The sequence below is a fragment of the Cloeon dipterum genome, chromosome 4, assembly GCF_949628265.1.
Source record: "Cloeon dipterum chromosome 4, ieCloDipt1.1, whole genome shotgun sequence".
Lineage (NCBI taxonomy): Eukaryota > Metazoa > Arthropoda > Insecta > Ephemeroptera > Baetidae > Cloeon > Cloeon dipterum.
This window is the reverse complement of record NC_088789.1, coordinates 4,180,280-4,192,942: the sequence shown is the minus strand read 5'-3', so window position 1 is coordinate 4,192,942 and position 12,663 is coordinate 4,180,280. Positions and strand designations below refer to the sequence as shown.

General features: G+C 40.3%; 1 protein-coding gene across 1 annotated transcript in view; it reads right to left on the bottom strand.

Moving 5' to 3' along the window:
• The window catches only part of LOC135942348 (glutaredoxin domain-containing cysteine-rich protein CG31559-like), a 29,426-nt gene extending 17,252 nt beyond the window's left edge, over positions 1-12,174 (bottom strand). Inside the window, exons 1-2 of the mRNA XM_065488418.1 lie at positions 12,020-12,174; positions 8,543-9,281 (exon numbers count right to left, since the gene is read on the bottom strand). Coding sequence (XP_065344490.1) covers positions 8,543-9,220 — 678 coding nt within the window. The 5' untranslated portion in view covers positions 9,221-9,281; positions 12,020-12,174. The remainder of the gene's footprint in view (positions 1-8,542; positions 9,282-12,019) is intronic.
• Positions 12,175-12,663: the final 489 nt, after the last annotated feature.

The window sequence follows — 12,663 nt, the reverse complement described above, 5'->3', positions numbered from 1 at the left end:
AAAGCTATTGACTGGCTCTTTTGACAGTATCGATTAATAGAATAGGCAAAACGTCTAAGAGGCACAGAGGAAATCATGGAAGTGTAAAATGGCATTTAAATAAATTTATTTTTCAAAGTATTCAGTTCAGATCTAATTTGAGTTCTAATTCGACATTTATAGAATACAAATCATTGCTAAACTGAATACTGACGAAGCAATTTTAAAGGGTATTATTTCCGATAATTGCTAGCATTTTTGGAAACATAGAGTTTAAATTTGTTCCACTTGCGGGAAACCAAAAATAAGTGGTTTTCTCCGCTTGGCTCATTTCAAAGCGATCTCAATGGGGCGTGAGCATCGCATTTGAGAGTTAGCCGCCGACTTCCGATTTTTTCGTTGCGAGGCCTCAATACGATATTACATGCAAGTTACCTACTTTCCTTTGCGTGATGCGTCTTACCAGATGCATATTGTAATAAATGCGCGCGGCGGCTGCTGTCTAACTGGAATTGAGCACATCGGGATGGCACTTTCCTCGGGACAGCCCACTTGATTGTCTTTCATACGGCGCAATTTAAGCCAGCTTATAAATGGGAAATCTCTGCTGCCGCGCTTAACGAATCCAGCAGACAAAAAGCTGATTGCTAGTGGGAACATTTATCGCGTTTAAGTAAGTGAGTGCAATTTGTTGTAAGGAGACCATCTGGAATTATTAATTTTGCTCCAAATGCTCCATAGTCTCGGTACAAAGACGATTGTTTAGCTCCACTTCACCTGAGTATTAAGCAAATTGCAGATGTTGGAAAGCTCTGTATCAGTTTAGCTATAAGGTACGCGTCTTCCCGTGGTTGGCTATAGTTTGGCTATAGTATTTACTTATAATCACTATTATATTTGAAGTTACGATAAAGGACAGAAAAACATTATCAAATAAACTTAATTCAATTTACGATTTATGAGTGCACAGTGAATTTATAAATTCTTAATTAAAAATTTTTGCAACAAAGTTGACTTTTTAATATGTAATACAATAAACAAAATAAATTATCAAAAATATAAAATGTAATTTTAAATTAAAATACTTTATTTTTTAAATACCACAGAATAAATCTAAATAATTATAAATAAAATGCTACAATTCTTAGCTAAAATAGTTATAACGTATATTAATTAACACGTTGTTCCGTACATTTAAAAATAATACTTTTATCAATGTCAAATACAATGACAGCACGCAAACGCATTTGCTTATTTTAAGGCCAGCAACCATGAACGCATTAAATATAGGCACCGTATTTCCGCAAGAAGCCCAAAATTTCGCCCTGGGGTCCTGGAAGCCATGAGTTAAACGAGTTGCAGTAGGTTATCGCTCTTGGATGTGGGCTAATTGGCGGTAATTTCGATTCCATTCCACGCACATACAAGATCGAACGCGCACGCAGAACCGCAGCGCGTTTAAGACATTTATTTGCGGCCTTTGCGGCAGACGCAGCATCTCGGGAGCTCTCTTTGAAGAGACGAGCCTGCAAACTTTTGGGAGGGGACGAGATGTTTGTATCAACAGGTGCCGATAAGGGTTGCTCGCTGATAATTGAAAACAGCATCGAGCGCTTCCACTCGCAAACTGGATTTGGACGTTGATTGGGTTCTATTTATAGGAAAAGATCGCTGCCCGGCCGAGTCGGCAAAAGCAGGAACGCGCGCGCCAACGTTCGCAGGCGCGCGATATTATATGGAAGAGCTTCGGGAAATTTGTGCGTGACATCAGATGCACCCACGTTTTAATCTGTAGAGTAATATGTCATTACGTAGGAAACCTTTGAAGCGTCCTAAATGGCTTCCTTGCCCGCTGAAAGGAATGAAAATGTCTCATCCTACCTTTCACATATATTATACAGGGAGTTGTGAGCAACTTTTGTGCGTCTCCGTCGGCAGAATTCCGCGAGTAATGAAATTTCCACGAATTATTGCTTTGGGCAAAATGAAAATGCGTGGTTATGTTTACGAGACGCGGTGTGTCGTAATTTCCAAAAAGCGATCGCTGCGTAATTGGCTCGGCGCAGTTTGTTTGTGTGATTAGCGTGAGTGCAGGCAAGTTTCGGTAGTGAGGACCAGCAACCGGGGAATCGAGATAATTAAGAGTTTTTGTCGCACCGCTGCTGCGAAAGGCGTAAAATTAATGTCATAAATAATTCGCGCGCGTTATTTAATACGCTGTTAATTCGCTGCTCGTCGCACAAAGTGACAATTACGGCGAAACCTTCATCGTGAAGCACAAGAGATACGTGCATAACAGTAATTGGAGCGGCAGTTATAATTTTCGGCGAAGCAACGCCATGCAGAGCAGCCAGCCAGCCAGCGAGCAAGATGGCCTATACCTCTCATTGCTAGTTAGAAAATCATTATTTTCTTTTCCTCCTGATTACGTAAGTGTTAATTGACTAGGGAGAAGTTCACCAATAGATGGCTGATAACGATAGTGAAGGTCGGTCACAGCAAAAAAAAGATTTTGTTTGACTGTACACGCCGGTGACAGAGAAATAGGTCGAATTAATGGCTGCATTGGCGTGGAAGCTCTTTCTAATTTCTTGCTTCAGAGAGACCCGCCAATCAAAGTTTCATTTGTTGTCAAGAAAAAAATATATGCCTTTTTCCCTAATGCTTGTGTATCTTTTATATTGCTCCTTCAATTTAACAAACTCGAAATGCACTGTTACATATTGCCTTTGATTTTTTCAATAAACTCAGCAAACGTTTGATGTTGGCGCATAGAACGGAATCGATTCTCTCTGCCATTAGAACAAAATACGTTGTGCCGGTGCACAGAGACAACACACCGGTGGAACAATAGAGTGGTAACGCGGCCGGCACGCGGTGGCGGCAATTATTGACCTAATTAATGGTGCGCGGCCCGTCCGGAATTGCTGTGATCATATTCGCACGGCACAGTTCATGCGCCCTGGGTGCGCGAAAGATAGAGATTAATTGGCTCATCAATTCTCTCTGCTGTTGTGATTTTTTTCTGGTTCACGTCATTGTTTCACTGGCTTTGTGTGCGGCATTTATCAAAAAAGGCCATTATGCCTAAACTGTGCGTCACTCACTCACTTTTGGAGATTATGTGACCTCTGGCTTTTAAAGTAGAATGTTACGCAGGACAATAAACATTTTGTATTTTTTTAACCTCAGCTCAGCACATCCCGTGGGCTTTGAGCTCATTGGGTTCCAATAATAGCCGCAGAGGGCTTGAGTCCAAACGTGGCCATCTTTTTGTCTCCCCACACCGAGGTCTTTGATTGAAACGACAGACATATGACCTTAAAGCCGCTGGAAAAGTGCGAAAACCAGCAAGTGGCGAGCCCATCGAGCATTTCGACTCACTAAATTAACCTCCTTTTGCCATCTCTGACATTGGGTAGCCAGTAATTTATCTCCAAACTGCTCCAACATTTATCCCATTGCTTTGTGGTCTTAAGTTGTTAATTTTGAGTTACAAAACTCTTACATTTGCAATGTTCAAAAGATTAGCAAAAGCTACATAAATAAAATATTTCTAATTTGATCAATAATTTAATTCTCTGTGCTTGACCAGATTTTCGTAAATGATTTCAATTCCTGATCCCGTCGAAATCTTTGGCTCATGACGGGGACCCTCTTTGCAACGAAATTGAATGAAATTTACATTAGGTGATCACAATCAGTGCTTGTCAATCGAAAAGAACACTGATTTAATAAAAAATTTACAGCTACTTGTGCAAATTTTAGGTGTTTAGGATTTTCCCGAATTTAGAAGTATCAATCCTCTTTAAAAGGGCGTTTGTGGTGGCTTAGTGGCAAATGATGGCGAACGTTTCATTGGCTTAATTGATTTTGAGAGCACCAATCCATTGTTTTGAAAATTATCTATAAAAGACACACTTTTCACTGAATATTTAATGAAAGCCACCTGAGCAAGAAGAGCAGTGGCATGCGTTTTAAGAATATTACAATATCCTATTATTGAGGATTATTGTGTGTCACGACCTTGTTCCGCCAGTCAGCTCTTAGTATGCTGCACAGCCACGAGAGATGCTAATAATTCGATTAGCTTGTTAAGTAGTAAATGCGGTCATTACTTTTACAAGATGCAAATGCTTTGGAGAAAATACGGCCTGCGCGCGTTACTGTTATTTGGGAAGAGCTCTATGGAATTCGATTTCTCTGCGGACGCGGAAGATTTAAATGAATTTCATCCTTGAACTTGAAAGTAAATCCGGATTAGTCATGCAGCAAAACTCACATTTGCCTGCTCCGCTTAAATAATTTACCTTCGTTTTTTCCCTGAGTTGGGAAAAGTGTTGCGTACACAATTGGTTAAGCGGATTGTCGGGACGGCGCACAAAAGAAAACTAAAAAAAGCCGGCTGCTCTTTGTTGTTGCTGCTTTTTAGATTAATTAAAAAAACTCTGGTGCAGAGATAAACGATCTCAAAGCAGCCCTTTGTTTTGCGGTTGTCACAAAGAGTGGATTAGCATCTGTGTGTGCGTTGATAAAATTGAAACTCGAACTCGCCTGCACCTTTTGCGGCAACTTTCTGGCCGAGCCGGCGGTGGGAATGCGGCTGCACTCCCACGCTCACTTTTCAGCAGCCGTCATTTCGCACACTTAATTGCCTTGCTAATTTCGGGCTCTTTGAACTTTGCTCTCGGCGAATTTGACTTCATGCAAGGTCAACATTTCTCGTTGAAGCAATTACATCAGAAACCAATTTCCCAGCGCAGAGCAAATAGTGCACATATAAGTTCCCTTTGCAACACAAGATTTAGAAAGGTCGCAACGGGCACGACGCCGTTTGCAAAATATGTGCACTCAAGTGAGCTCTCGCTGTATAAATTATACAATCATGAGCATTCAATATAAATCTACTTTTGCCCTCGCTTTTACGTTCACTTTGCCAGTTTGATATTCCTATCAGATTTCCAGACATTTCGCCAGGTCAGTGAATTTTAATCGAGATTTGAAGCAGAGCAGCTCGGCGCTTACAAATTGCGCCCAAGCCAACGGTTTGTGTATCTTAAGAATTTCCGAGGAATTCAGCAAGTACCAAGTAAGAAACTTTGTCGTTAAAAGTTTTGCGGGAGGAAGAACTTAGTATGGTGCATATCTTTTTTCTGCAAGAAGCTTTTGACATGAACAAACAAATTTTGACTGAATACTTCTGAACAATTTTTTCAGGAGCTAGATGATGATGCTATAGATAAATGCATTATGAGGGGTTTTATTTGGTGATTTAAAAATAAGCATGATTGATGTCCTATTTAAATTTGAAATAATTATTTTTTTGATGATTTCTACCAGCTTCTGCCATTATAGAGATGAAGAATAAATAATAGATCATTTCTATTCACTCCACATGTATCTATTTTTGCACTGTGCTTGTTAACAACCTGATTATTTCAATAACAAGCCGAGAATTTATGTCAATCATAACAAAGTAAACGGTATTAATGATGGCAAACACTCGTGAGCGGCCATAAAATGCAGATTCCATCTCGATATATAGGATTTCACAATTAGCACCGCTTGCGCGGACCCCCGAAGCGTCTGCGTGAAAAATCCACACACAAACGCACACTGATAACGGTTCCGAAAAAAGAATCTGCGCCAAGGCGACGATGATATTCCGTGGCGATCACCACAAAAATATTTCTGAGCGAAATCCTCCGATTATGGACGTAACGGAGTTTCGGTGAAGCCGAAACGCGTCGAAAATCGAAATTAATTTTCGAATGAGCAATATAATTACGGCCGCTTGTTGTGCTGTGCGCGCAGGCAAACCGGCATTGAAACGCGCGGGGCACAGCAGAATGCGAGTAGTAAAAAGTAGCGGCGTCGAGTGAACGTGTGACGTCAGGAACCGCTACTTAGACCGCAGAGAGCCATTCTAATCACCGCCGTTGGAATGAGAAATCAAATTAAACGCTTCGAAAAATCATGATATTCACAGGCCCGGGAAAAATTGGTCGGTGTAAATGACTCTCGAGATTAGCTTCTCTGCGACCGCAGTAATTATCATTGAATTCGGCTGTGGGACAAATTCTTGCATTTTTCTCAGAGTTCATCACTTTATCTCGATTAGTGATAGCGTGGAGAATAGAGTGCACGTTTTATCACGGCTGAATTTTGAAAATCGCTTTATTTGATGAGGGAATTGCACTTTTCAAGGCTCCGTGGCGGTGCAGCAAGAGCTAATTTTCCTGTTCAATACAAACACATTACACGGAGCAGTGCAGTGCAGTGTCACGCGCCATTAAGTTCATAACTATATATGTGATAGTGGAAAGCAATGCCTGTGCGGTACGACACTCCAGTCGCAATTAGTTCCATATTGACGCGGAAAAAAATGGAGCTGCATGCGAAATTGATCGCTAGGCTTTTTTCTCGCTCCAGTTTCTGCTGAAATGCGTGCGCGCGTACTCTTCATTTATCACTTGTGCTCGTGGAGAGATTAACTTTTTGGTGCTCAATTCAGTGGGAGCGTTCAATCTCAGTCTGTGAGCTGAGAATCGGCTGCTTGCTTCTAAGAGCTAGAGAGAGAGAGAGAGATGTGTTTATCAGCGACGGAGGCAATAAAGAACATCCTTCCGTGCTTTATTGTCTCGACGGCAGAAATCCACACCACGCACCGCAATTGACTCTGTCGCCGTCATTTATTTCCTAGGAGAGAAACTCGCTAGCAAAAAAGCGTAGTCGCGAGCTCGTAACATTTGAATTCCGCAAAGTAAATACGGCTCAGCGAGAAGTCATTACTCACAACCGAAACGACTTGCTTGTCTAGTCTGCGCTAAAAGCAATCTACGCGAATTTCCGCCAGCCATTATATTGATTTATTTTAGCCGGGCTCGAATAAAAAAGGGAAAATTATGGCAGCGACCTTTGCGCGCAGGTGTGAGTGGAATAATCATGAGTGAAACTCCTACATTCGGTTCGCACTTTGCGTTCATTCATGCTGGCTACGTTTTTGCTCCAAATATTTGTTTTAGTCGTCGCTGCAGATACTCCACACTGCACTTTCTAATCTAAGCTCTATAATTTCACGGTTGTCAACAAACATCAGGTTTAACAACCTGCTGGGAAGAATTTAGAAAATATTGAGCCTTAAGAATGCGCTTCCTATATATGTTCATACTGATTTATTGCCCTTTATATGGAGGTATAAACAAACATAATAAATAACATTGATGTCAAAAAAAATTATCAGAATCGCAGATCAAATCGTATATAAGCAGAAAATATTGTTTATGTGGAAAGTTAAAATATTGCTGTGCAAAAAGCAGAAAATAAATCTATTAAAAGCTAATCTCCCCAAATCAGACAGTAATATTTGCAAGAAATTTATCAGCTACATGATTTTAAATAGCGAATTGATTTATTAATATCAGAATGGAAGAGAAATTTCGATTTGTTATCTTGTAGAAATAGACGTCACTCTATTTATGCATATATTTGTTACGGATGTTAACTGCAGCCCTATTTCATGGAGGGTGCATTCTTAAGTGCCCTTAAATATTATTTGATTGTAATTCTCACTTATTAAAATGTATTTAAATATCACATAAATGACTTGACGATGGGTAAAAAAGTGAGACTCCTGACATACCACATTAAGACGTTACTCGGAGAGTATAGCCGAAATGAGCCCATATAACACAAAATATAACTTTTTTAAGAACTTGTACACACGTATGCCTTGCACATCGGGGGAAATTGTGCCACAGAGCAGTCCCTAAGCGCGGATGGCATGTCATTCAGCAGTTTCATGAAATTTCTAAAATTGTAATTTTTGCACAGCTCAATTCAGTCTGGAAATTTTCGGCTGTGTTTTTATATGTTTTTCCCATAACATTGCCTTTTGTTTAATCTGTGTAATCAAAAGCAATAATTTTTCAATTGCTTCAAAGCAGTCACTTGATTTCCTCATCACATCCAATAAGTAAATAAGAAAAAGACAAAACTGCGATCAGTCAAGCGAGCCATCAATTGTGTGGCAATTGGAAAAATGCTATCCGTTCTGAAGAAATATTGGAAGAAAAGTACAAAGTGCAGGTGAAAATGATTAGGGCTACAGGATTGGCCGAAACTTGGTCTAAGCGCAATAAAAATCTGACTTTTTGAAAACACAACGAGTACGAGTCCGATTTTTCTTCAGAAAATTAGCTGTTTATCTTATATGAGAGGGCTAGCGAATTATTTTTTCCTCCAGCATTAAACCTTCTCGACAAAAATTTAGAATTTTTCCAAAGTACGTGATTAGAAAATCGCAATTCAACTATTAATAATGTTTGTGAAGCTTTTAATTAAACTACTGTGTTATCTTAATATTGGTTAGAATCATTTGGACTTTCTTTTTAATTTCATACAATAAACTAATACAGAAAAAAATTGGAAAGGTGCACAGGAATTCGATTTTCTCACTTGTCCCTCCAAAAAACGTGGCGCATTTTGTAGAATTGTATGCAAATCAATCAATCGATCGTGTTCAACACAGGGTACGAAGATAGGAAAATAAAAAGGTACTGACCTTATTGTCCTCAAGCTGCAGGAAGGTGGCAATGCCAGCTCGCACCCTGTTCTTGACTCCGCGGACGGTGCCCTTAGCACTGCGGATGGCGCCGCGCTCGCTCAGCACGTCCTTGACACCGGCGAAGGTCTCCTCCTCGAATTTGGCCTGGCTGCGTTCATCGTGCTCGTTGATGTGGAAGTCGAAGCCCTCCTCCTCGATCACCCTGGGCTTGGGACGGCTGAGGGTGGTGCCGTACGGCGCCACGACGACCGGCGGCGGCGCCGGCGATGCAATCTTGAGCACCTTGATGGAGTCGAGCGTGTCCGAAAGTTCGGACAACTCGCTCGAGTTGAGCGAGTCGCAGCTGATGGAGTCATCCTCCTCGTCGGCGACGTGAACCTGGCGCCGCTTGGCCAGTGGCGTCGAGCCGTCGAAGTCGCTGCCGGTGCCGCTGTCGGTCGGCGAGCTCAGCGGCTGCTCGAAGAAGAAGTACTCTCCGGGCCGGACCATGGCTGCCTGCAGACTGCTGACCACGGAAGAGCGACCCACATCGCCGACGTGCACCACCGAGGATGCCCCTCTCTCCGGCTTCGGCGGGAGCTGCGGCTCGTTGCAGTTGACGGCGATGCTGACGACGAAGCCTCGGGCCGTGTTCGCCTCCGTCCGGATGGTGGGAACTGCCGCCGAGCTGCTCATCTTCCACGCTGCCTGCCTGCCTTTCTTCTCGAATCGCACACACACGCGTTCAGTTCTCCTCCTGCCGGCACGAAACAGCGGGAATTACGACTATGCCTTTAGCAATCAATACACTTGCTTTTTTCGTCATCAATGAGAGTAAACTGATATAATGACATACTGTTCCCATGATTTCTTAAAAAACTTGTTTTCATTTATTTGCACACTCAATTTAATTAATAATTAGCTCACAAAAAACCTTACGTGTGGTTAAATTGTTATTGACAAATTTAACATGAATCTATTTAACCTTCGAAATTAAGAAGAACTAGTTAATAAAAACTCCTAAATGAATTTTTCTACATTAAAAAAACTTTTGTAAGATTTTTTTACCAAATGAGAGAGAAATATGTAATCTTTTTTATATAAAAAATACAAATATTCAGTGCCGAATTGATTGCTGCCTTTTTCTTGTAACCACTTGTAACAAGGAAATTTGCGTTTGGTTGTTAAAAGTTGCGCAATTAGTCCGCGACCAGGACGAATTCTTTCATGGTACGGAATTTTTTATACATAGTTGCAAGCAATTCTTAAGTGAATTAACAATGTGAACGTTTTAAAGTGAATGCGACAGTTGAAATCTATTATATGTAATTGTTGGATGCAATAAGCAGTTGATCGATAAACAATTTGTCCTGCCATTTGCAACAGTCAAAAAATGACCCTGCTACAGCTAAAATTCAAAATTTTCAAATTTTCTCCAAAATTTACTGCTTGGTCATATTTTCTTGGCAGATTTCGATTCCTCTCGTCAAGATCTGTCCAACAGCGTATAAAACCTTTTAGAGAAACTCTTTGTTGTGAAATAAAATAGGATTTCAAATAAGGAGACATTCCTCACCTTTTGAAGAGCGTGCTAACTTGCAGCCACTTTTCTTAAAAATTGACAGTGTCAATTTTTGCTTAAATGGACACAAGGATTTTCCAGGATTTTCAGTATCAATCCTCTTTAAATAGCCAGGCCATGCAAATGAGACTAATTTTTTATGCTATAAAATAGTCGCAACAAAAACTTAAAAAAATAAATATAAGATGCTTCTCATATTTATGATTTGAACAGCTTGAGTATCAATAGATCATAAATAGTAATGGGATTTTCATGTAAGCAATCTTTATGTTGGCTCTGCCCAACCAAATAGAGGTGTCAAATTATATTTAAGTTCATGACAGCAGTCTCCTACACTTATATTTTAATTTGACAGCAAGCCCCACAATTGAGAGTGTATTTGTAACAAGCAATCAATGCATAACAGTTTACAAACAGAAGCAAGATTTATCGATTTCAGGACAATAATGTAGTGAAACATTTACACTTTATATCTCACCTCTCAAACATTTGAAATGTATATGTACACTATGTTTGTTTTCTTTTCATTTACTTTGTGTGTTGAATTTGTAAATTTAACTAACTAACTGTAAATTATTGTATACTGATATGTAAATGGAAATATATAATCTAATCTAAGCTAAATAAAGGAAAACGGAAAAATTAATATTGACCTTTACTGTTTTGCAATTATGTAAATAATGTAGCACTTAATTTCATTAAAAAAAATACAGAGTAGTGTACTGGGGAACAATCTCTTTTTGCTACAGGATCTATTGAGCTCTTCCACAGATAATGCCACCACAGATGAATAATACCAATTTTACCGATATAATAGCTACAAGAGAAATTAAGTGTTTGTTGTGGAGGCAACTTGTCCCCATGTTTAAAAATATTAATTTTTAAATCCGAGGGAAGTCAAATTAACGGTTATAGTGTAGCAATATTTAACTGTATTCTTTATATCTGATATGAGTATTTTGTAGTTACATAATCCACAGCAAAAAATATGACGCGATTTTATATAACGGACCACTTTCAAGTTGATACAAGTTCGAATATTTTTTATCTGTCAAAATTTAGACATAGAGATTTTCCGAATTATCTGTATCTCCAACAGCAAATAATTCCTGGCAACCTTGACTATTATTTTTTATATTTCTAGTTTCATTTTCAACCGATAAGACTAACATCAACATCAGTGTCATTTACAGATAACTAGGGAATCATAAAAATGATGCAGCTCAATCAAGAACACGCCTTGGTCCCCATTGTTCTATAATCCCTGTCACCGCAATGAAAGAAAAAAAGCGCAACAACACACAAGGCGGTCTATGTTTACTTTGGCATTTACTGTGTCAGCAGGAAAAATTGCTTGTTGAGCAAAAACTTTTATCTATCAGCAACATAGTGTCACTTTCATATCAGCATTGGCGGTCGGCCACATATAGTCTTACAAAGCAACTTTCATTTTCTAAGGAAATTAGTTCTTTTTAAATGGGAACGTAAGTCATGTCCAAAATGTGGCAACCAGTGTGTTTGGCAGGCACTGAAAAATCATTTGATTAAAAAAAATTAAAGGTTAAAAACCAAACACCCTTGAGACCTTTCTGACACTAGCAGCAAGAGATAATTTATGCGATGACTGAAATTATGCACGGCTCTGTGAGACCGATAACATGAGAGAGTCTTGATTGGCAATCCTTGAAAGTCTCATTAGCACCTCTAACTTTCAATTTAATGACTTGCTCTTTCGCTGGCATCAGCCAAACTTTTCTGGCTCTGCGTATTTTCAAACGCGTCAAATTACCAATTCAGAGCAGTGCAAAAAAATGAGATGGCAACACCTGACGCCGTTCACGTCTGGAATTAGTCGAAAAGCGTCCTAAGGTTTCAGACGTGAGTTGAGACAGAACGAAAAGTGTGAAAATTACCTGGTGCAAAAAAACTCGGTCGGTCCGACGCACACCCACACTGTGTGTTGTAGTTGTCGTCGTCAATTTCTGTGGGCTGGACGGAGACTTTCACTAAACGCGCGCACCTCTCACAGACACCTAGACAGCACTGGAGGAACGAAAGGTCTGCGCCTTTGTCGCCTCTGCAGGCACCTGCACCACGTGACCTGCTCCCTACCCACCAAGAGCAAACACATACATGCTTCGGCGATCGCTCAGGGCGCCGGGCGACCTTCGCAGGGCCGCTTGCTCGCCGATCTTGCGTCACCTGCCAAGCACTCGACCCCAGAATCCACTCCTCAGGCTCGACTGGACCAAGCGCTGGACCTCACCTGGCAACCGTTTTCGCGCATCGTAATCGCGTTGCGGTGTGTAATATACTTATTGAATTATATACGGATTAGTTAATCGCGTAGCCCCAGGACGGGAATGAAAGGGGCAGTGCTTCGCAGATTTACGCATTGTTTTCTAAAGTATATTGGCTAGCTACTGTTTAATTTAATTCTGTGATTTCCGTATTTCATGAAGAATTTCACTATGTGGAGACACGAGCGAAACAAGCGTGCTTCACGAAGATCGAAGAAATTAATTTATATTAGAAATTAATGTGACGAACTTTATTA